This window comes from Saccoglossus kowalevskii, chromosome 20 (genome assembly GCF_978046115.1).
Source record: "Saccoglossus kowalevskii chromosome 20, keSacKowa6.1, whole genome shotgun sequence".
Lineage (NCBI taxonomy): Eukaryota > Metazoa > Hemichordata > Enteropneusta > Harrimaniidae > Saccoglossus > Saccoglossus kowalevskii.
Genome location: NC_140660.1, coordinates 4,894,811 through 4,920,921, shown reverse-complemented (window position 1 = coordinate 4,920,921; position 26,111 = coordinate 4,894,811). Strand labels below are relative to the sequence as shown.

General features: G+C 36.4%; 1 protein-coding gene and 2 pseudogenes across 3 annotated transcripts in view; 1 reads left to right on the top strand and 2 right to left on the bottom strand.

The window, feature by feature from the left end:
* Window positions 1-17,184, bottom strand: part of LOC146729941 (ubiquitin-conjugating enzyme E2 Z-like) — a 34,657-nt pseudogene extending 17,473 nt beyond the window's left edge. Inside the window, exons 1-4 of the transcript XR_014927886.1 lie at window positions 16,846-17,184; window positions 7,112-7,170; window positions 4,960-5,032; window positions 2,536-2,719 (exon numbers count right to left, since the gene is read on the bottom strand). The product of XR_014927886.1 is annotated as a ubiquitin-conjugating enzyme E2 Z-like (transcript). The remainder of the gene's footprint in view (window positions 1-2,535; window positions 2,720-4,959; window positions 5,033-7,111; window positions 7,171-16,845) is intronic.
* Window positions 1-26,111, bottom strand: part of LOC102810266 (uncharacterized) — a 152,724-nt pseudogene that overhangs the window by 61,122 nt on the left and 65,491 nt on the right. The gene's annotated exons all lie outside the window — the stretch shown is intronic.
* On the top strand, window positions 16,910-24,679 carry LOC100371380 (uncharacterized). The gene is made up of 4 exons (XM_085494675.1): window positions 16,910-16,988; window positions 20,749-20,904; window positions 23,046-23,614; window positions 24,442-24,679. Exons 2-4 carry the CDS (start codon window positions 20,764-20,766, stop codon window positions 24,677-24,679), a joined length of 948 nt encoding a protein of 315 aa, XP_085350801.1. The 5' UTR covers window positions 16,910-16,988; window positions 20,749-20,763.

Below are 26,111 nucleotides of genomic sequence, written 5' to 3'. Positions count from 1 at the left end.
CACACTGGAAATTCAATGCTAGCCTTGTAAATGACGAAGTCTTTGTAAAAAGTTTGACAGAAAAAATTTCAGTGTGGAAAATGGAAGTAGAAAACAAGGATAAGGGATTTATTTGGGACTACATAAAATATAAAATAAGAGAATTCTCTATAAAATACTGTAAAAAAAAGGGCTAAAAGCCGTAAAGATAAAATTAAAGAATGTGAAAGGGAAATTATACTCCTGGAAAAATTATGTTGCAACACCCCAACTGAAAATAATTTAAATAATTTAGAGGAAGCCAGACATGAACTAGAAAAAGAATACGATTACATCACAGAAGGGCAAATAATTAGATCTAGAGCAAGCTGGTATGAAAAAAGCGAAAAGAATAATAAATACTTCCTGGGTTTATTAAAAACAAAAAAAAGTAGATCGGTTATAACGCGACTTAAAAAGAACAATAGAACTATAGAAAATCATAAAGAGGTACTTCTGGAAATAAAATCATTTTATGAAGATCTCTATAGGGCAATCACTAAAGAGAACCCAAACCTGCAGGAATTTTTAAATGACAAAACACCCAAACTGGAGGAAAAATCAAAAAATGTTTGTGAGGGACTACTATCCATTGGGGAGGTATTCAATATGTTGAAATCACTTCCAAAAAATAGGAGCCCGGGAAATGATGGATTGACTTCAGAGTTCTACAAGACCTTTTGGCCCATAGTGGGAAAAATGGTTGTTGATTCCCTAAATTCTGGGTACCATAAAGGGGAATTCTCAGTCTCACAACGTCAAGGTATAATAACTTTAATTGAAAAACAAGGGAGAGACCAACAGCAACTTAAAAACTGGCGGCCAATCACACTTTTAAACGTGGACATGAAACTTGCATCAAAATGTTTAGCAAAAAGAGTTGAACAAATCTTGCCTGAGATAATTGGTTTATTCCAGGTTGCTTTTGTGAAGGGAAGAATTGCAGGAGATTATATAAGACTGATAGACGAAATTTACAACTATACACTGGAGCAGGGTTTGCCTGGCATCTTGTTGGCAATAGACTTTGAAAAGGCCTTCGACACCGTCAATTGGAAATTTCTTTTACGTGTTTTAGAAAAATTTGGATTTGGGGAAAATTTCGGTAGATGGGTCAAAGTAATGTACACAAACATTCAAAGCAGCTTAATGAATAATGGTTATAGCACAGGATATTTTTAAGTCCAAAGAGGGGTGAGACAATGGGATCCTTTATCGCCAGCTTTATTTATATTGGTACTGGAAACATTACTTATTGCAATAAGGGAAGACAAAAATATTATTGGTATTTCAGTGGCAGGGCAGCATGTTAAGGAATCCCCATTTGTGGATGATATGACATGCTGTCTCTGACTGTAAATCTGTGGAAGTTCTATTATGCAAGATGAAAACATTTCAGACATGCTCTGGGTTGAAAATAAACAAAGAAAAAACTGAAGCGGTCTGGCTGGGAAAATGGAGAAACAAAAAAGATGAGAAATTCGGGGTAAAGTGGCCCACCTCGCCTATTAAGATTGTAGGAGTATACTATTCATACGATAGAGTGGAAATGAGAGAAAAAAATATAGAAAAACCCCTAAGAAATCTGAAAAGAATCCTTAATCTATGGAAGTGCAGAAAACTCTCCCTGTTTGGGAAGATTCAGATAATCAAAACATTTGGGTTATCTCAATTTACATATATTCTATCTAATACATATGTGCAAAATAATGTTTTGAAACAAGTTCAAAAACCAATATACAATTTTATATGGGAAGGTACAGATCGAATAGCAAGAAAAACTATGATAGGGGAGGTGGGCAGTGGGGGAATAAGAATGTTAGATATATTCATCTCAAAGAAAACTCAAAGGATTCTTTGGATAAAACGTTTAATATGATAGGGGAGGTGGGCAGTGGGGGAATAAGAATGTTAGATATATTCATCACAAAGAAAACTCAAAGGATTCTTTGGATAAAACGTTTAATATGATAGGGGAGGTGGGCAGTGGGGGAATAAGAATGTTAGATGTATTCTTCACAAAGAAAACTCAAAGGATTCTTTGGATAAAACGTTTAATATGATAGGGGAGGTGGGCAGTGGGGGAATAAGAATGTTAGATGTATTCATCTCAAAGAAAACTCAAAGGATTCTTTGGATAAAACGTTTAATATGATAGGGGAGGTGGGCAGTGGGGGAATAAGAATGTTAGATGTATTCATCTCAAAGAAAACTCAAAGGATTCTTTGGATAAAACGTTTAATATGATAGGGGAGGTGGGCAGTGGGGGAATAAGAATGAAATATTTATTTAATATTCTTAAATATTTCTGAAAATGAACCAAAATTTTTAATTTTGGAGTCAACAGACACAATTTCAGTCAATTTTCAGTTTTTAATCAAAAAATTTGGCTATTTTTGTCCCGATCTTCTGAGGTAAAGTGCAGACTATAAACAGTACTATTTTGTGAATTTGTGATGAAAAGAGGGACATGGTGGTGAAAAGTTAACTATAAAGATATAAACGAGCATTACTCACCCCAATATAGACACACTTTACCATTACGATATAGATTTGCATTAAATCGAACTTAACCATCTCCTGTCGTTATTAATATAACTCGAGTTGGTCTGATTGAATAGTCTTGCAGAAATTGAATTAAAAAATGGAAGAAGCCGCCTTCATATAGAGATTCAAATGGTCCAGTTATTAACGCATGAACCTACAAGACAAAAAGACAAAACATTGAAATATCAGCAGCCTAAGGGGCATAGACATATCAATTCTGATTTCAAATGTACTAGGACTCAAAATTAACATTAGCCTAAGGGGCACAGACTTTCAATTCTTTGTCCCAGACTCCAGATTAACAGAAAGCTAAAGAGCGCAGTTGATCTTTTTCCAGTACCACACATATACCAGGTGGTTCATTAGTACATACCTTAGTGATTTCGTCTTTATCCGGTACCACACACATACCAGGAGGTGGTTTATTAGTACATACTGTAGTGATGTCATCTTTATTCGGTACCACACACATACCAGGAGGTGGTTCATCAGAAGTGCATACCTTAGTTATGTCATCTTTATCCGGTACCACACACATACTAGGAGGTGGTTTAGTTGTGCATACTTTAGTGATGTCATCTTTATCCGGTACCACACACGTACCAGGAGGTGGTTTATTAGTACATACCTTAGTTATGTCATCTTTATCTGGTACCACTCACATACCAGGAGGTAGTTTAGTTGTGCATACTTTAGTGATGTTGTCTTTATCCGGTACCACATACATACCAGGAGGTGGTTCATTAGTACATACCTTAGTTATGTCATCTTTATCTGGTACCACTCACATACCAGGAGGTAGTTTAGTTGTGCATACTTTAGTGATGTTGTCTTTATCCGGTACCACACACATACCAGAAGGTGGTTCATTAGTACATATCTTAGTGATGTTGTCTTTATCCGGTACCACACACATACCAGGAGGTGGTTTAGTAGTACATACCTTAGTGATGTAATCTTTATCTGGTACCACACACATACCAGGAGGTGGTTTAGTTGTGCATACTTTAGTGATGTTGTCTTTATCCGGTACCACACACATACCAGGAGGTGGTTCATTAGTACATACCTTAGTTATGTCATCTTTATCTGGTACCACACACATACCAGGAGGTGGTTCATTAGTACATACCTTAGTTATGTCATCTTTATCTGGTACCACTCACATACCAGGAGGTAGTTTAGTTGTGCATACTTTAGTGATGTTGTCTTTATCCGGTACCACACACATACCAGAAGGTGGTTCATTAGTACATATCTTAGTGATGTTGTCTTTATCCGGTACCACACACATACCAGGAGGTGGTTTAGTAGTACATACCTTAGTGATGTAATCTTTATCTGGTACCACACACATACCAGGAGATGGTTTAGTTGTGCATACTTTAGTGATGTTGTCTTTATCCGGCACCACACACATACCAGGAGGTGGTTCATTAGTACATACCTTAGTTATGTCATCTTTATCTGGTACCACACACATACCAGTAGGTGGTTCATTAGTACATACCTTAGTGATGTTGTCTTTATCTGGTACAACACACACAGCAGGAGGTGGTTCATTAGTACATACCTTAGTAATGTTGTCTTTATCTGGTACCACACACACAGCAGGAGGTGGTTCACTAGTACATACCTTAGTGATGTCGTCTTTATCTGGTACCACACACATACCAGGAGGTGGTTCACTAGTACATACCTTAGTGACGTCGTCTTTATCTGGTACCACACACACATACCAGGAGGTGGTTCACTAGTACATACCTTAGTGATGTCGTCTTTATCTGGTACAACACACACAGCAGGAGGTGGTTCACTAGTACATACCTTAGTTATGTTGTCTTTATCTGGTACCACACACACAGCAGGAGGTGGTTCACTAGTACATACCTTAGTGATGTCGTCTTTATCTGGTACCACACACATACCAGGAGGTGGTTCACTAGTACATACCTTAGTGATGTCGTCTTTATCTGGTACAACACACACAGCAGGAGGTGGTTCACTAGTACATACCTTAGTGATGTCGTCTTTATCTTGTACCACACACACAGCAGGAGGTGGTTCATTAGTACATACCTTAGTGATGTTGTCTTTATCTGGTACCACACACATACCAGGAGGTGGTTCATTGGTACATACCTTAGTGATGTTGTCTTTATCTGGTACCACACACATACCAGGAGGTGGTTCATTAGTACATACCTTAGTGATGTTGTCTTTATCTGGTACCACACACATACCAGGAGGTGGTTCATTAGTACATACCTTAGTGATGTTGTCTTTATCCGGTACCACACACATACCAGGCGGTGGTTCATTAGTACATACCTTAGTGATGTTGTCTTTATCCGGCACCACACACATACCAGGAGGTGGTTCATTAGTACATACCTTAGTGATGTTGTCTTTATCTGGTACCACACACATACCAGGAGGTGGTTCATTATATATACTCATAATATCTCTATAACTCAAAGCAACAAAAATGACATTATCATGAGAATATCGCAATCATATAAAAAAACATCACAAATTTTGATTTCATCCTATACTTTATGATAACTAGTGATACCAGTTTCTATTGTATTGCAAATATTTTATTTTAGCTGAAAAGATTTTTTGGATATTTTGTATTAACTTTATTTTCACTGATTTTTGACGCGTTGAATGTAAAATATAGGAACAGTGTATTTGCTGGTTTTATTTTCAGCAAAAATTAATTCTGATTGAAAATAAAGTATTCTACAGTACTCCTTTTCACTGCATATAATACCAGTTTAATTTTGAGAAAAGCCAAATTCTTCTAAGACAGTGAAAATTTTTGAGGTCAATGACTTATATTTTGTCATCAAAGTCACAATAATTTCTAGCCATAAAAAATGTTGTTATGGCAACAACAAAAAAGTCTTGCAGTGTGAATGATTAAATGGAGCAATTCTTGCTATGAATACATCTAAACCAAATGAAAACAAGCAGCCTCTCGGCTGAGATAGCTCCGCTGTTTGCAATGTACATTTGAATTATAGAACAGAAGATATCATTAGAAAATGAATAATATGAATAGTATCAATGCAATGGGACTTGCTGTTTTCAACAAAAATTCAAAAATATCATTTTTCACCATAAATGATTGTGGTTTTTAACAAGAAGAAAATATCACTTTTTACCAAAAATGACAAAAATATTCACCAAAATTAGAGAATTAAAGATATCATTACAAAATGAACAAATCTGAGAAAGGTCCACATGTAGTACCTATATATGTAATATCAAAGCAATTGGACTTGCGGTTTTTAACAAGAAGTCGAAAATATCACTTTTTACCAAAAATGACAAAAGTATTCACCAAAATTAGAGAATTGAAGATATGATCATGAAATGAACAAATCTGAGAGAGGTCTACCCAAGGTACATATACACCAAGTATCAAAGCATTCAGGCTTGTAGTTTTCAAGAAGAAGTCGAAAAAGTAAAACATTGACACGGACGACGACGGACAATCACTCATATGATAAGCTCCGCTCAACAAAGTCGACAGCGGAGCTAAAAAAGAGTCTGTATGTTGTAAACATTTCAACAGGAAATGTAAATTTTTAGTATATGTAATTTGGCTCTGTCTTTGAAGATTTAAGAAAAACATGTCAAAATGGAGAAGAAAATAACACTATATCAATATACTTTGTTATTGTAGACATGTGTACACTTAGAGTTTGTTTGTTTGGTAATTCATTTCATGTGAAATGAAAAGTTCAAAAGTGATCAATTCTATTTAAAAGATGCCATACATAAGTTTTTTAATATGGTTTATTTATCCTGAATCCTGGAGTTTAATAGTACTAATCCATAAATCAAGATTAAAATCCAATCCCTCCAACTATAGGGAAATTACCATATCAAGTTGTTTACAAGTGTACTAAATAAAAGATTAAGGCCAGACTTTTATTATCCCTTGTTTCGCGAACCCGCCGAATGAACAAGAGCCGAAAATGAAATAAAAATATAATTTTATTTCAGCGTAATTTCTCGCGCCCGCTGCATAACAAAGCCAAGTTGCATTTTCGTGGGGGTATCATGATCATAGTACCGAAGTCTCACGCAGATGAGAAACAAGGTTATACATGGAATAAAATTTTATTTCATTTCTTCTCTCCGATCAATGATCTCACTTACAATTCTTTGAGAATCACACAAATCTAATGGAAAAAAAGAATTAATTTTATTTTCTTTCTGCCCTCCTCAAAAAAATTGCCTAATAAAAACTCGCGAAACAAGGAATAAAAAAAGTCTGGCCTAACAGATTACTTAGAAATAACTGAAAACAAACTAGGAAGTAAATCAAAACAAAAACACGAAAAGAGTTGATGCATGTTTTGTTGACCTAAGAAAGGCCTTTGATAATGTTTGCCATGATGGCCTACATGTGATGTATTTAAGAAATTATTAAAATATGTACAGCAATGTTACCTATACAATTAAAACTAACGGGTGTTTGACCAAAGAATTCTAGTCTCAACATTATTTAATATTTTTATTAACGACTTACCAGATTTTTTTGAAGACCAGTTAGTTGTCTGTTATATGCAGATGGCATTGTCATGCTATCTGAAATTAAAAATAAATTACAGTTCTCCTTAGATAATCTGGACAAATACACAAAACAAAGCAAACTAACTGTAAATATAGAAATTAAAGCCGCAAGCGGCGTCACCGGGGCCCAAGCTGACAAGATTCTGTTTCATAATTAATGTGGTCACATGTTAGACAATCAGGTAGCTTGAATTATTAGTAACATGAGGTCAAAATGAAGTTGGTACCATGTATTTACCTGGTTTGGTTATCGAAATATGGTTTTCAGGATATATAATGAGCCATGTTCTTATGCACAATAATGAGATTACATAATCATATATAGCCATTTCTAATGTCAGTTACATCTTTCATTCAATGTCTTCATAATGACACTAGTTACATGTCCTGCTCTGCGACAGTGTTTAGATATGACTGCTTTGCATATTAATGAGTTCACATGACCATATATGGTCATCTGTTATTTTAATCAAATCTCTTGTTCACTGTTGTCATAATAACAAAGGATTCATCTTCCTAACTGCAACAGTGTTTAAGATATAATGGTTATGCATATCAGTGAGTCACATGACCATATATGGTCATCTGTTATTTTAATCAAATCTCTTGTTCACTGTTATCATAATAACACAGGATTCATCTTCCTAACTGCGTCAGTGTTTTAGATATGACTGCTATGCATATTAATGAGTTCACATGACCATATATGGTTATCTGTTATTTAATCAAATCTCTTGTTCACTGTTGTCATAATGACACAGGATTCATCTTCCTAACTGCGACAGTGTTTAAGATATAATGGTTATGCATATTAATGAGTTCACATGACCATGTATGGTTATCTGTTATTTTGATCAAATCTCTTGTTCACTGTTGTCATAATGACACAGGATTCATCTTCCTTACTGCAACAGTGTTTGAGATATAACACTTACGCATATTAATGAGCTCACGTGACTATATATGGTCATCTGTTATTTTAATCAAATCTTTTGTTCAATGTTGTCATAATAACACAGGATTCCACTTCCTAACTGCAACAGTGTTTGAGATATGACAGTTATGCATATTAATGAGGTTAGAAGCCCCCACCCCATGGGTGCCCAGCCACGTGGCCTAACAGTGTGCTATTGGGGCAAAATGATGCATCTGATGACACAAATGCACATACAAAATTTGAAAGAAATCAGACTAATACAAAACATGTAGTTGCATAATTTCTATTTTCACAAAATCCAAGATGGCGGCCAAACCACGTGACTGATCAAAATAATATTATTTTTCTCGTATGCAGCTAAGGCCAGGCATGGTAAATATAAAAACATCTAGTAGATTGGTTGAATCGTCTCTGAGAAACAAATACCCAAACTTTTGGTAAATTTTGCTTAAAATCCAAAATGGCGGCCAAACCATGTGACTGATCTGAAATTTTTTTTAGGTTTCTGAAAGGGCTTGATACGCAGATGCCATGAAGCAAAATTGAAAATATTCCCTCAAGTGTTGCGAGAGTAAAAAACTACTTCCTGTTTAGAAGAAATCCAAAATGGTGGCCAAACCACGTGACCAATCGTAAACATTTTTTCAAACATAATTGGGATTCATATATAGAAGCTAAATACTACATATGAGAGCATTCTGCTTGGTGGTTCTGAAGAAGAAGATTTTTAAGTGTTTTTTGCCGTTTTTAGGAAAAACAAAATGGCGGGAAAAGTCACATGACCGCTAAACTTTTTATTGCTGATATTTATTACACATGAGTTGTACTATATACCATAAAAAAATCTAGACGCCTAGACCCTCAGAAAGTGGTCAAACAGCCACTTCCGGTTTTATTTCAATCCAATATGGCTGCCAAACTAATTGACCAATCTAAATTCTGAAAGCATGTTGCACCAGTTCACATTAGGGACTATCAGTATAGAGCATTATCAGACTATTCCGTTCAGCAGTTTTCTCAAACGGCTTGACGAAAAAAGTTACGGAAGAAAGAAAGAAAGAAAGATTAAAGCCGCAAGCGGCGTCACCGGGGCCCAAGCTGATAAGATTCTGTTTCATAATTAATGTGGTCACATGTTAGACAGTCAGGTAGATTGTATTATCAGTAACATGAGGTCGAAATGAAGTTGGTACCATGTATTTACCTGGTTTGGTTATCGAAATATGGTTTTCAGGATATATAATGAGCCATGTTCTTATGCACAATAATGAGATTACATAATCATATATAGCCATTTCTAATGTCAGTTACATCTTTCATTCAATGTCTTCATAATGACACTACTTACATGTCCTGCTCTGCGATAGTGTTTCAGATATGACTGCTATGTATATTAATGAGTTCACATGACCATATATGGTCATCTGTTATTTTTAAACAAATCTCTTGTTCACTGTTGTAATAATAACACAGGATTCATCTTCCTAACTGCGACAGTGTTTTAGATATGACTGCTATGCATATTAATGAGTTCACATGACCATATATGGTTATCTGTTATTTTAATCAGATCTCTTGTTCACTTGTTGTCATAATGACACAGGATTCATCTTCCTAACTGCAACAGTGTTTGAGATATAACGATTACGCATATTAATGAGCTCACATGACTATATATGGTCATCTGTTATTTTAATTAAATCTTTTGTTCAATGTTGTCATAATAACACAGGATTCCACTTCCAAACTGCAACAGTGTTTGAGATATGACAGTTATGCATATTAATGAGCTCACATGACCATATATGGTCATTTGTTATTTTAATCGAATCTCTTGTTCAACGTTGTCATAATAACACAGGATTCATCATCCTAACTACAACAGTGCTTGAGTTATAACAGTTATGCATATTAATAAGGTTAGAAGCCCCCACCCCATGGGTGCCCAGCCACGTGGCCTAACAGTGTGCTATTGGGGCAAAATGATCCATCTGATGACACAAATGCACATACAAAATTTGAAAGAAATCAGACTAATACAAAACATGTAGTTGCATAATTTCTATTTTCACAAAATCCAAGATGGCGGCCAAACCACGTGACTGATCAAAATAATATTATTTTTCTCGTATGCAGCTAAGGCAAGACATGGTAAATATAAAAACATCTAGTAGATTGGTTGAATCGTCTCTGAGAAACAAATACCCAAACTTTTGGTCAATTTTGCTTAAAATCCAAAATGGCGGCCAAACCATGTGACTGATCTGAATATTTTTTTAGGTTTCTGAAAGGGCTTGATACATAGATGCCATGAAGCAAAACTGAAAATATTCCCCCAAGTGTTGCCAGAGTAAAAAACTACTTCCTGTTTAGAAGAAATCCAAAATGGTGGCCAAACCACGTGACCAATCGTAAACATTTTTTCAAACATAAATGGTATTCATATATAGAAGCTAAATACTACATATGAGAGCATTCTGCTTGGTGGTTCTGAAGAAGAAGATTTTAAAGTGTTTTTTGCCGTTTTTAGGAAAAACAAAATGGCGGGAAAAGTCACATGACCGCTAACGTTTTTATTGCTGATATTTATTACACATGAGTTGTACTATATACCATAAAAAAATCTAGAAGCCTAGACCCTCGGAAAGTGGTCAAACAGCCACTTCCGGTTTTATTTCAATCCAATATGGCTGCCAAACTAATTGGGCAATCAAAATTCTGAAAGCATGTTGCACTAGGTCACATTAGGGACTATAAGTATAGAGCTTTTTCAGACTATTCAGTTTAGCAGTTTTCTCAAACGGCTTGACGAAAGAAGTTGTGGAAGAAAGAAGAAGAAGAAGAAGAAGATTAAAGCCGCAAGCGGCGTCACCGGGGCCCAAGCTGACAAGATTCTGTTTCATAATTAATGAGGTCACATGTTAGACAATCAGGTAGCTTGAATTATCAGTAACATGAGGTCGAAATGAACTTGGTACCATGTATTTACCTATTTTGGTTATCAAAATATGGTTTTCAGGATATACAATGAGCCATGTTCTTATGCACAATAATGAGATTACATAATCATATATAGCCATTTCTAATGTCAGTTACATCTTTCATTCAATGTCTTCATAATGACACTAGCTACATGTCCTGCTCTGCGACAGTGTTTTAGATATGACTGCTTTGCATATTAATGAGTTCACATGACCATATATGGTCATCGGTTATTTTAATCAAATCTCTTGTTCACTGTTGTCATAATAACACAGGATTCATCTTCCTAACTGCAACAGTGTTTGAGATATAATGGTTATGCATATTAATGAGTTCACATGACCATATATGGTCATCTGTTATTTTAATCAAATCTCTTGTTCACTGTTGTCATAATAACACAGGATTCATCTTCCTAACTGCAACAGTGTTTAAGATATAATGGTTATGCATATTAATGAGTTCACATGACCATATATGGTCATCTGTTATTTTAATCAAATCTCTTGTTCACTGTTGTCATGATAACACAGGAATCATCTTCCTTACTACAACAGTGTTTGAGATATAATGGTTATGCATATTAATGAGTTCACATGACCATATATGGTAATCTGTTATTTTAATGAAATCAATTGTTTAATGTTGTCATAATAACACAGGTTTCATCTTCCTAACTCCAACAGTGCTTGAGATATATCAGTTATGCATATTAATGAGGTTAGAAGCCCCCACCCCTCAGGCGCCCAGCGACAAAACCCAGCCACGTGCCATTCGGTTAAAAGAATGCATCTCAAGAGTAGAATGCACATATACAATTTTAGCCAAATCGGACCAATACAACACATGTAATTGCACAAGATTTGTTTTCGAAAAAATCCAAGATGGCGGCCAAACCATGTGACTGATCAAAATAATATTATTTTTCTCATATGGAGCTAAAGCCAGGCATGGTAAATATAAAAACATCTATTAGATTGGTTGAATCACCTCTGAGAAACAAATGCCCAAACTTTTGGTCAATTTTGCTTAAAATCCAAGATGGCGGCCAAACCATGTGACTGATCTGAAATCTTTTTTAGGTTTCTGAAAGGGTTTGATATACAGATGCCATGAAGCAAAATTGAAAATAATCCCTCAAGTGTTGCCAGAGTAAAAAACTACTTCCTGTTTAGAAGAAATCCAAAATGGTGGCCAAACCACGTGACCAATCGTAATAATGTTTTCAAACGTAAATGGTATTCATATATAGAAGCTAAATACAACATATGAGAGCATTCTGCTAGGTGGTTCTGAAGAAGAAGATTTTCAAGTGTTTTTTGCCGTTTTTAGGAAAAACAAAATGGCGGGAAAAGTCATGTGACCGCTAAAGTTTTTATTACTGATATCTATTACACATGAGTTGTACTATATACCATAACAAAATCTAGACGCCTAGACCCTCAGAAAGTGGTCAAACAGCCACTTCCGGTTTTATTTCAATCCAATATGGCTGCCAAACTAATTGACCAATCTAAATTCTGAAAGCATGTTGCACCAGTTCACATTAGGGACTATCAGTATAGAGCATTATCAGACCATTCCGTTCAGCGGTTTTCTCAAACGGCTTGACGAAAAAAGTTGCGGCGGAAAGAAGAAAGAAAGAAAAAACCGGACAATAAGAATAGGGGCCTCGCCCTTCGGGCTTGGGCCCCTAATTAAAGCTGCAAGCAGCATCACAGGGGCCCAAGTATACATGCCATAAATAATGTCAAATGATACACATGATACACAATTAGTTTGAATGATTAGTACCATGAGGTCGAAATGCAGTTGGTTCCATATATTTATTTGAGATATAAAGGTTATTAATATATGGTCATCATCTGTTATTTTAATCAAATATCTTGTTCAACATAGTCATGATAACACAGGATTCATCTTCCTAACTGCAACAGTGTTTGAGATACAACGATTATGCATATTAATGAGCTCACATGACCATATATGGTCATCTGTTATTTTAATCAAATCTAAGGTTCACTGTTGTCATGATAACACAGGAATCATCTTCCTACCTGCAACAGTGCTTGAGATATAACAGTTATGCATATTAATGAGTTCACATGACCATATATGGTAATCTGTTATTTTAATGAAATTGCTTGTTCACTGTTGTCATGATAACACAGGAATCATCTTCCTAACTGCAACAGTGCTTGAGATATAGCAGCTATGCATATTAATGAGGTTAGAAGCCCCCACCCCATGGGCGTGTAGCCACATGACCTAGCCATATGCCATTCAGGGGAAAGAATGTATCTAAAGAGTAGAATACACATACAACATTTTATTCCAATCGGACTAATACAAAACATGTAGTTGCATAATTTCAATTTTCACAAAATGCAAGATGGCGGCCAAACCACGTGACTTATCGAAAATATATTATTTTTTTCATATGCAGTTGAGGCCAGGCATGGTAAATATAAAAACATCTAGTAGATTCGTTGAATCACCTCTGAGAAACAAATGCCCAAACTTTTGATCAATTTTGTTTAAAATCCAAGATGGCGGCGAAACCATGTGACTGATCTGAAATTTTTTTTAGGTTTCTGAAAGGGTTAGATAGGGACATGCCATGACGCAATATTTGAGATTAACGCTCAAGTGTGGCATGAGTAAAAAACTACTTCCTGTTGAGAACAAATCCAAAATGGCAGTCAAACCACGTGACCAATCATAATGAATTTCTCAAATCTAAATTTGCTCCATATGTAGAAGCTAAGTACTGAATATGAGAACATTTTACTTGGCAGTTCTGAAGAAGAAGATTTTAAAGTGTTTTTTGCCGTTTTTAGGAAAAACAAAATGGCGGGAAAAGTCACATGACCGCTAAAGTTTTTATTTCTGATATTTATTACACATGAGTTGTACTATATACCATAAAAAAATCTAGACGCCTAGACCCTCAGAAAGTTGTCAAACAACCACTTCCGGTTTTATTTCAATCCAATATGGTTGCCAAATTAATTGGCCAATCAAAATTCTGAAAGCATGTTGCACCAGTTCATATTAGAGACTATCAATATAGAGCAATTTCAGACTATTTGGTTCAGTGGTTTTCTCAAACGGCTTGACGAAAAAAGTTACGGAAGAAAGAAGAAAGAAGATGAAGAAATTAAAGCTGCAAGCAGCGTCACAGGGGCCCAAGTATACATGCCATAAATAATGAGGTCAAATGATACACAATTAGTTTGAATGATTAGTACCATGAGGTCGAAATGCAGTTGGTTCCATGTATTTATTTGAGATATAAAGGTTATTAATATATGGTCATCTGTTATTTTAATCAAATCTCTTGTTCAACGTTGTCATAATAACACAGGATTCATCATTCTAACTACAACAGTGCTTGAGTTATAACAGTGATGATTATTAATGAGGTTAGAAGCCCCCACCTCATGCAGTTGGTTCCATATATTTATTTGAGATATTAATGTTATGAATATTAATGAGTTCACATGACCATAAATGGTCATCTGTTATTGTAATCAAATCTCTTGTTCATTGTTGTCATAATAACACAGGATTCATCTTCCTAACTGCAACAGTGTTTGAGATACGATTATGCATATTAATGAGCTCACATGACCATATATGGTCATCTGTTATTTTATTCAAATCTCTTGTTTAACATCATCATAATAACACAGGTTTCATCTTTCTACCTGCAACAGTGTTTGAGATATAACAGTTATGCATATTAATGAGTTCACATGACCATATATGGTCATATGTTATTTTAATCAAATCTCAGGTTCACTGTTGTCATGATAACACAGGAATCATCTTCTTACCTGCAACAGTGTTTGAAATATAACAGTTATGCATATTAATGAGTTCACATGACCATATATGGTAATCTGTTATTTTAATGAAATTGCTTGTTCACTGTTGTCATGATAACACAGGAATCATCTTCCTAACTGCAACAGTGCTTGAGATATAGCAGCTATGCATATTAATGAGGTTAGAAGCCCCCCTCCCCATGGGCGCGTAGCCACATGACCTAGCCATGTGCCATTAAGGGGAAAGAATGTATCTAAAGAGTAGAATACACGTACAAAATTGTATTCCAATCGGACTAATACAAAACATGTAGTTGCATAGTTTCAATTTTCACAAAATCCAAGATGGCGGCCAAACCACGTGACTTATCGAAAATATATTATTTTTTCCATATGGAGTTGAGGCCAGGCATGGTAAATATAAAAACATCTAGTAGATTCGTTGAACCACCTCTGAGACACAAATGCCCAAACTTTTGGTCAATTTTCCTCAAAATCCAAGATGGCGGCCAAACCATGTGACTGATCTGAAATCTTTTATAGGTTTCTAAAAGAGATTGACATAGAGATGCCATGTAGCAATATTGAAAATAATCGCTCACGTGTGGCATGAGTGAAAAACTACTTCCTGTTGAGAACAAATCCAAAATGGCGGCCAAACCACGTGACCAAACATAATGAATTTCTCAAATCTAAATCTGCTCCATATGTAGAAGCTAAGTACTGAATATGAGAACATTTTACTTGGCGGTTCTGAAGAAGAAGATTTTAAAGTGTTTTTTGCCGTTTTTAGGAAAAACAAAATGGCGGGAAAAGTCACATGACCGCTAAAGTTTTTTTTTCTGATATGTATTACACATGAGTTGTACTATATACCATAAAAAAATCTAGACGCCTAGACCCTCAGAAAGTGGTCAAACAACCACTTCCGGTTTTATTTCAATCCAATATGGCTGCCAAACTAATTGGCCAATCAAAATTCTGAAAGCATGTTGCACCAGTTCATATTAGAGACTATCAATATAGAGCAATTTCAGACTATTTGGTTCAGTGGTTTTCTCAAACGGCTTGACGAAAAAAGTTACGGAAGAAAGAAGAAAGAAGATGAAGAAAAAACCGAACAATAAGAATAGGGGCCACGCCCTACAGGCTTGGGCCCCTAAAAACCGAACAATAAGAATAGGGGCCACGCCCTACAGGCTTGGGCCCCTAAAAAAAATGCAGATGACGACTCCCCCTAGCTTCAATAAAAGTAACAGACTTTTGAATGATCATTTATTATTTTTTGAAAACAAAGAGGTCAGCTTAACAAAAACATTTAACTATCTTGGAGTATCTGTAAGCTCAATATTTGTAATATAGTACATTTAACATAGCTGTAGGTCCATAGCAGTGTTTGTGTTCATCTCATGGTATAATAAACGTACATGATATTTGTCAACACAGTAATGCTCCAGTCAATGTAAACCCCAACCCCTCCCACTTTGGGCGATGCGGGACAAATGTGGGGCATTAGACAGGGTTTACCGCCAAACCGTGCCCGTGGAAGGGGGGGGGGGATAGCCGTGTTTCGTGTTACGTCATCGACGCTAGCATCGCTAGTACTCTGCTGATAGCAAGCATGGCAGACAACGGCGATCGGTGGGAGAAATGTGGGGGTTTGTTTTGAGTGGGGATTTGCCTATCCATCTTGCCCCAGAAGGTGGGGCATTTCGCAAATTTTACAACAATAATTTCCAAATCCCCCACTAAACCCCGAGGTGGGGAGGGTGGGGGTTGACATTGACTGGAACATAATGCTATGGTGACAGTCTTAGAGGACCGTCCATGTTGACGCAGCAATGAGACCAATGCGCAATAAACGATTAAAAATCATGCAATGTTCTGTGAAACACGACTCTCAACTAAGGTCGATAGATTGTCTAGTTATTAAATACTCACCACAGTAACCACTGAGACGTAATTATTCGAAATAAAGCCCATTCATCCGAGTATTCTTGAAGGGTCATGTCGCCATCTCACACCGGACGCGGTCGGTGTCACGTGATCAATGTGACGTCACGTTGTTGTCATTACGTAATGCGGTGAGGAATTCCACCATTCTTCTCCCCAAAGATCCTTTCGGCTAGAACACCAAAAGTATATATTCGTAGAAATAGAACTTTGCCTGGGAGATTGGGATTCCCCCACACTCCAAACACTGGCGGCGCCCTCGCTTTCGTTTCCCTCGTTCAAATGTTTGGTGTGTGGGATTTTTCCCGTTGACGCTGCACCTGAGCTGGGACAGCGCTTCCTGTGACGTCACAACGGATTCCCCAGCAGCTTACACAGCATTGTCCGATATTGCGTAAATAACGTGTGTTCATTTCAATCAACCGTTTCAAAAACAAAATAACGGTTTGAAACAATGTGGAGTTTGCAAAAATGTTAGTTGCAATTTTACTGTTTATGGCAAGACTTCTTTTACCTTTTAAAAATTGCTTATCACCTATTTCGAAAACCATCATGCAGTTTTCATCTGAAATCCATACCAACACATCGTGCTACAACATCGCTTTACTTCCGCACTGTAATTATTATGATCACTACCATTCGGAAAACTTCGGGTTCTGCCGGCATTACCATGCGGTATTCTGATTGGTTATTCTGATACGTCACAATTATCATGGCGGTCTTTGTTTTTCACCCAAGCGATCGAGTGATCAAAAATAATCGCTCAAATTTTACGTCTATTTCGTATAAAAAAATAAGTAACATTTTTTCATGGCATGACTGAGTATGAGGAATTATTGGTATAACCGGTGTATAACATCGCGAAGTAAGTTAAGTCACGTCGTAACTTTGATGATCGTTTGGAAGTTTTATTTGTTCGTTCATTACTGTAAATGTAAACGTTGTAGAAGCTGACGGTACGAATAATGAACAATGTTTTGAAGGAGAATGTTTTTGTAGTAAATAAGATCATGGAAGTCGAGAACATATTCCTGGCTGAAACGTTTCAATCGCGTTTCATTTAGCCTTTTACAATTTATTTGTTTGTTTGTTTTTAATAGTCTGCAGCATTTCCATTTCGATTTGACAATTTTTGACTCCCATGTGCGAAGCACATAATGGGAGTCTTTGCAGTTAGTGTGTGTGTGTGTGTGTGTATGTGTGTCCGTCTGTTCCACTGATATCTCAAGAACCATACATCAGTTTTTGATGAAACTTGGTGCATAGATGCTCTGGACCAATGCGCAGATTTGAGTAGGTTTTGGTAAATTACCTAATTTGCATGATAATTAGCTGATTTTTGGCTGTTTCATGACTGTTCCACTGATATCTAAAGAACCACTCATTGGATTTTGATGAAACTTGGCACACAAATGCTCCAAACTAATGCGCAGATTTGATTAGTTTTGGGTAAAAATCTGTGCAATATTAATTACCTAATTTGCATAATGATTAATCAATTTTCGGCTTTTCCACTGATATCTCAAGTACTAATCATCACATTTCAATAAAACTTGGTACATAGATGTCATAGGACACTGCACAAACCTGAAAGTTTTTAGGGTAATATCAGTAGATATTAATTACCTAATTAGCATAATTAATTAATTTTCAGCTTTTGATATTTCAAGTATTAATTGCCACATTTCAATGAAACTTGGTACATAGATGTCATAGGGCACTGCACAGACCTGATAGTTTTTAGGGTAATATGAGTACATATTAATTACCTAATTTGCATAATTAATTAATTTTCAGCTTTTGATATTTCAAGTACTAATCATCACATTTCAATGACACTTGGTACATAGATGTCATAGGACACTGCACAGACCTGAAAGTTTTTAGGGTAATACGAGTACATATTAATTACCTAATTAGCATAATTAATTATATTTCAGCTTTTGATATTTCAAGTAGTAATCATCACATTTCAATAAAATTTGGTACATAGATGTCATAGGTCATTGCACAGACCTGATAGTTTTTTGGGTAATATCAGTAGATATTAATTACCTAATTAGCATAATTAATTAATTTTCAGCTTTTGATATTTCAAGTAGTAATCATCACATTTCAATGAAACTTGGTACATAGATGTCATAGGACACTGCACAGACCTGATAGTTTTTAGGGTAATATGAGTACATATTAATTACCTAATTTGCATAATTAATTAATTTTCAGCTTTTGATATTTCAAGTAGTAATCATCACATTTCAATGACACTTGGTACATAGACGTCATAGGACACTGCACAGACCTGATAGTTTTAAAGGTAATACGAGTACATATTAATTACCTAATTTGCATAATTAATTAATTTTCAGCTTCTGATATTTCAAGTAGTAATCATCACATTTCAATGAAATTTGGTACATAGACATCATAGGACACTGCACAGACCTGATAGTTTTAGGCTAATATCAGTATATATTAATTAGCTAATTTGCATAATTAATTAATTTTCAGCTTTTGATATTTCAAGTAGTAATCATCACATTTCAATGACACTTGGTACATAGATGTCATAGGACACTGCACAAACCTGATAGTTTTTAAGGTAATACGAGTACATATTAATTATCTAATTTGCATAATTAATTAATTTTCAGCTTTTGATATATCAAGTAGTAATCATCATATTTCAATGAGACTTGCTACATAGATCTTCTCGGATTATGCAGAGACCTAATTAGTTTTAATTGGATATTAATTACCTAATTTGCATAATGTTCCACTGATATATAAAGAACCACAAATTGGATTTTAAAGAAACTTTTAAAGAGAACTATGCAGAAACCCAATTAGTTTTTGGTAAATATTTATGCTTATTAATCTCCTAATTAACATAATTAATTAACACTGATATCTCAATTACTGATCATCACATTTGAATACAATTTGGTACATAAATGCTCTAGGACAATAGACAGACCTGATTAATTTTGGGTTAAAATTTGTTCATATTAATTCTCTAATTAGCATAATAATTCATAATTTTTTTGTTCTGTTCTGTTCATATTAGTTACCTGATGTACATAATTAGTTTTCAGCTTTTCTATCAATATCTCATGTACAAGTAATTTTTAATTAATTTTTAATGTGTCTTCAATACTCCCAGCACACGGGAGTTCTTTCTAAGCTTTCTTTGATTTATCATTAAAGCCAGGGAGTCATCACCTCCTCATGCGTCAGATGGGCATAGCGTGTCATTGTTTACAAACAAGCGTCTACCCATGAGCCTTTGCGTTTTTAGCGTGTGTTGTTATCATTGCTTGCGACTCAATTCTTGCGTGTGCGCAGGTGATGACCCTCTCGGTTTATGAATTTCAGGTTTGCGTTGTGATAACTTTAACTTGGTTATATATTATCAAGCAATGTACAATTGTGGTGCAGTTTAATGCTAGTGCATCTTCACCAGCCAAGGTTCATTTATTCGGCCATTGCCACATGGAGAGCATGTTTTCATTTACCAAACCTAACCGCACGATTCGGATGATGATGCTAGTGTGTCCGCTATATACATCCAAAACTCGTCTCATTCGCACATGTTAACGTGTGTCCTCATGGTAATGCTACGTCACTACTATATTTTCCCAATATTACAAAAAAAAACAATATTTATAAAAAGAAAATACAACTCGTTGGATAAAAGTACCAAAAACAAATTACAGTAACATCATAAAAAAAAATCCAGTTCAAAACAAAGTGAAAGAAACACATTTTGCATAGTAAATCTACCTACTCCTCCTCTTCATTCTCAATGTTTCTGATGGGCAACTTCTGACTCCAAAAAGTACTATGAAAGAAGAATGTGCACGGTTTTACATGGAATAATATTATTTTCAGAGTGAGAAGACAAATATGGAAAAAACAGAAATGAAAGTCTTGGAATTGGATGGAAAATACCAGGATTTGGTGAAGCGATTTGCAGATGCTGAGAAGGAATTGAATGAACTGAAAACGAAAATTAAGGAGGCTAAGAGACAAAATGAAGCACAGGAGGTAAGACACAAGTATTCAACCGGGTTGGGGTTCTTATAGTGCATTCTCTATAGGACTGATTTTGTTAAGACATTGGTCAAAATGGAATCCCCAAAGTCAAGTTGGGTTACCTCGGTGACTGCTGAAGGGAGAAGTACTGTAAAATACTTTATTTTCGCTTGGAATTTTTTTGCAATTTTCAGCGAAAGTAAATTCCAGTGAATATACATCTTTTTCTTTATTTTCCATTCAGCTCATCAAAAATCAGTGAAAATAAATTCCATACAAAACACCCAAAAAGTCTTTTCAGCGAAAAATAATTCCAGCTAAAATAAAGTATTATCCAGTATTCAAGACAAATTCAAGATTCTATGTGGCTGTGACCTCTGAAATCACAAACTGAACTGTTGTAGCACCTGATTTCTTATTTTGAGGCTTTCTTTGTTTATAAAGTGAATTTCATTTTATCAAATTTCATTTTATCAAATTTCATTTTCAAAACCTTTAGTAAGATCACCTGTTGCATCATGGAAATTACCATAATTAGTTGCATCGCACACCACTCTGGACCCAGAGGACACACCACTCTGGACCCAGAGGACACACCACTCTGGACCCAGAGGACACACCACTCTGGACCCAGAGGACACACCACTCTGGACCCAGAGGACACACCACTCTGGACCCAGAGGACACACCACTCTGGACCCAGAGGACACACCACTCTGGACCCAGAGGACACACCACTCTGGACCCAGAGGACACACCACTCTGGACCCAGAGGACACACCACTCTGGACCCAGAGGACACACCACTCTGGACCCAGAGGACACACCACTCTGGACCCAGAGGACACACCATTCTGGAAACAGAGGACACACCACTCTGGACCCAGAGGACACACCACTCTGGACCCAGAGGACACACCACTCTGCACCCATATGACACACCACTCTGGACCCAGAGGACACACCACTCTGCACCCAGAGGACACACCACTCTGGACCCAGAGGACACACCACTCTGGACCCAGAGGACACACCACTCTGGACCCATATGACACACCACTCTGCACCCAGAGGACACACCACTCTGGACCCAGAGGACACACCACTCTGGACCCAGAGAACACACCACTCTGGACACAGAGGACACATCACTCTGGACCCAGAGGACACACCACTCTGGACCCAGAGGACACACCACTCTGGACCCAGAGGACACACCACTCTGGACCCAGAGGACACACCACTCTGGACCCAGAGGACACACCACTCTGCACCCAGAGGACACACCACTCTGGACCCAGAGGACACACCACTCTGCACCCAGAGGACACACCACTCTGCACCCAGAGGACACACCACTCTGCACCCAGAGGACACACCACTCTGCACCCAGAGGACACACCACTCTGGACCCAGAGGACACACCACTCTGGACCCAGAGGACACACCACTCTGGACCCATATGACACACCACTCTGCACCCAGAGGACACACCACTCTGGACCCAGAGGACATATACCACTCTGGACCCAGAGGACACACCACTCTGGACCCAGAGGACACACCACTCTGGACCCAGAGGACATATACCACTCTGGACCCAGAGGACACACCAATCTGGACCCAGAGGACACACCAATCTGGACCAAAAAGCAATATACATCTTGGGCTTCTCTATTTAAGCCTAAGCTCACACCAAATTTGCTTTCTGGATTAAAATTACAATGGATAACAAAAGATAGATTAACATAGTAAACAACATAAACAATAGTGTCCCATAATTCATTGGTACAATCCGTGGGTTTTCCAGGTTCCCCTTGAAATATCACCAGACAGCAATGTGTGGCATTAGTTAATGACATAATCTATATGGAAGGGTTAATACTATGTGACTCCAACCGATGCTCATATACAGCACCTAATCACCTAGCTTCACGTCACAGCATGTCTCCCCCTCGGCCACCTGACATGTATGCTTAATAACCAAACTTATTATGTACAGAGAGCATAAAGCCCGTTCAAGCTGATCCACACCACACAGCTACGTCATAAGGGCAATGACCCCTCAGATCTGACTGGTGAGACTGAATGGTGCAGCTTAATTATTTTGTTGTTAATTAATACATTTTTGTTAATTTCTTGTATTTCATCAGGAAGAGACAATGCTTCTGAGAGAAGAATTGAAGAGAGAAATTAAAGAAAAACAAGACAAAGATGAAGCATATGTGAGTCTGCTAAAACAGGTTGAGAATTCTAACATGTCACTGAGAATGCCAGAAAGCATCAATAACAACAACGCCCCAGCAGCCAATCCTTTTGAAAACATGTTTATAAACCCGTATGTTGACGAAGCAAGAGAGTTAGGTAGACAACACGAAGTAGTAACTAGGGGAATCCACTACAATATGCACAGTCCCCGATCGATCCCACCACCAATCCCACCACCGCGCCCACGCCCTGGTTACGTGATGCCAATGGTGCCACCAACAACACCAGACCTGCTACCAGAGTGCTTTGGAGCTGCAGCGACATCCGCTCCCTTACTGCCACCAATGCGTCCGACTGTATTACCACAAGCCAAACTAGCTGCTGTCAAGAACGAAACACGTACCGCTGCTGATGCAGCTGATCAGAGTGACAGTGATGTGTATGATGAACCCGACGCTGTGACTCCACAAGAAACGGTCACAATACAAGTTGCCGGGCACGTTCCAGAAGAAAGGTACAAATTTCTAACTCATCAGTAAGATGCATTAGTAATCCTTGGAGATTTAAAACTTACTTGTAACTTACTTCGTAAATAAGAAAAGTGGTTATCAAACTTTTACATATTACTGCCATAGACCCAAACACAAAAGTGGTGGAGTCAAAAAATTGGTAAATCTGAAACAGTTCTAAACTACTAATTTTATAAAAAAGTATTTCTGACTTCTCTTATTTTGTTTGGCTTCAGTTTATTATGAGGATATCCGAGAATTCACAGTCAATTTTTCCCAATTTATATTCATCCAAACACATTCGTCTCAATTTATTTTCATCCTAATTCTCATTCTTTTTAAAAAGGTTTCGTCCCATTGCCCTTGTACAGCCTTAACATGTGCAGGGGGTTGTCGATTTCTACGTTAGCGTGCAATGAGTTGTCAATTTCAACGTACATGTACATGTGTGCTTTTACCATGTTTTCCATTGTTTGGCACATTAATTATACTATAATCATGAAATTATATTGACAGGTTTCTATTTTTGTCATGCTCTGTAGTGCTTCTGCAGCCAAGAAAAACATTGAAAAGTGTTCACATGTAACGTCCAAACCTTGAACATGGCAATGTTGGTGACATAGCTTACCACGTTTAGGGGAAAATTTGGCTTTTGAACATTTGAACGAGTGTTGATAAGTTTCGGCAAATTTTATTGTTGTTAGTGCTATTTGTATAATATTGTGAAGTTTCAAATTTCAAAAAAATCAGACGAACTTGAGAAATCTAGTTGCCACCAAGATGTCTTGAAAACCTGACTGATCCATTAATTATTGTCTTTATTATCTTTTAGAGATGACGTTGCTACTGAATTCCAGGATGCGCAAGAATTTTCCGCTGACAGGGCTGCTAGATGGTGCCCAGAATGCAATCTTCTCTTTCCTCCTTCGTGTCCTTCTGATACATTTGAACAGCACGTACAGAGTCACTTTGGACGAGTATGTCCGATGTGTCGCAAACAGTTCCCGAAAGACTCGTGTGATCAGGACGCGTTTGAAGACCACGTGCAGACTCATTTTGAACGAGAATAAATCAAAGTGAAGAAAATTTAAATTTAATTTTTTTTAAATTTAAATTTTCTTCACTTTGGAAACGTTTCCAACTCGTATATAATTTGATGACTCATGAAAAAAATTTTCGTTTTCGCAGCTTACTCTAGATTTTTGCTTTTGACATGCAACTTATTTTCTCTTCTCGATTTTTTTTTTTTTGTGCAGACTTTAAAAAAATGTGATTTCTAGTGAAATGTTCACCTTAACATAAATTATTTCTTTTGCTATTCTCCTTCACAGTCTGTTATCACTAAGCTAGGTAGTCACCATGCTTTTGCTGTTCTCCTTCACAGTCTTTTATCACTAAGCTAGGTAGTCGCCATGGAGCGCCCCCACTAGTTTGACCAGGGAGAGTGTGATTTTGCCTGCCAATTGTTATTTTCCACTAAATTTATCTCATTATTGATAGGACAACCAATGGAATTGAATTGTAATTCAAAACATGTCTGAATTCTATTATATCTTTATTTGAATTTGCTTTTATTCATGACTTAACATTTGCGAATCAGTTAATCATTTCAACATCCAGAAAAATTATTATAATCAATTTTAATCAATTTTGTGCCTATATCAAGAAAATATAGCAACTGAATTTATGGTTTTTTGTTTTTCTTTTAATTCAGCATTGAACTAAATTCATATTTTCTTTCTTTTGGTGGCCATATACAGTTATAAACCTACAATAAATTTCAAAAATTATGAAAAACTAATATTCAGTCAATGTATATCTTCAGCTTTTGCATGTTCCAATATCTATTTTCAATTTATCACTTTTTTGAAAATGGTGAAACATTAATTACAGTTTTTCAGAAGTAAAAATTAAAATTTGATAAGGCTCTTTAAACCATTTAATCAAAGGAATGGATTACGAATATATTATCCACAGTTTCCTCCTGTTATGGGTCTTCTAAAAATTGTTACAAATTAAAATGATTTGGTTTTTACAAAATTTACAAATAGTAAAACTAACCACATATATGAAGAAATCAACTTTATTAATCAAAACTTTTTGTTTTTATTGGTTTATTCTTTAGTTGTTTTGCTTATGTCATATTACTTCATATTTACATATTTTATTAATTTTGCCAATATTGACTGTTAATTAAGTGTTATATTTGAGTGAATAGAGTTTGGTTTGATTATAGTTTAACATTTAGCAAGCTTGGCTTGAACTAACTTAGATTGCTGTGCAGAGTAATCGTCTAAATTTATCCTATATTAATAACATTGGTAAATACTACTAAGAATAAGTTGACAATTATACCTGCTTTAAGACTGCTTTAAGTTTTTATGCAAAGGCAATGTCAGCTTGGATGTTAATTAATTTACGCATAAATTGTAATGTACTGACTTTTAATATCAGGCTTATCCCCTAATCGTTTGATAATGCCTCATGGTGTGGTAGTGCTGT

Bases quoted from the DNA above. Each gene is read 5' to 3' on its own strand.
- LOC100371380 (XM_085494675.1), top strand. From the start codon at position 20,764: ATGGAAAAAACAGAAATGAAAGTCTTGGAATTGGATGGAAAATACCAG. The intron at 20,905-23,045 runs GTAAGACACAAG...GTATTTCATCAG, and splicing joins GACAAAATGAAGCACAGGAG to GAAGAGACAATGCTTCTGAG. The intron at 23,615-24,441 runs GTACAAATTTCT...ATTATCTTTTAG, and splicing joins GGGCACGTTCCAGAAGAAAG to AGATGACGTTGCTACTGAAT.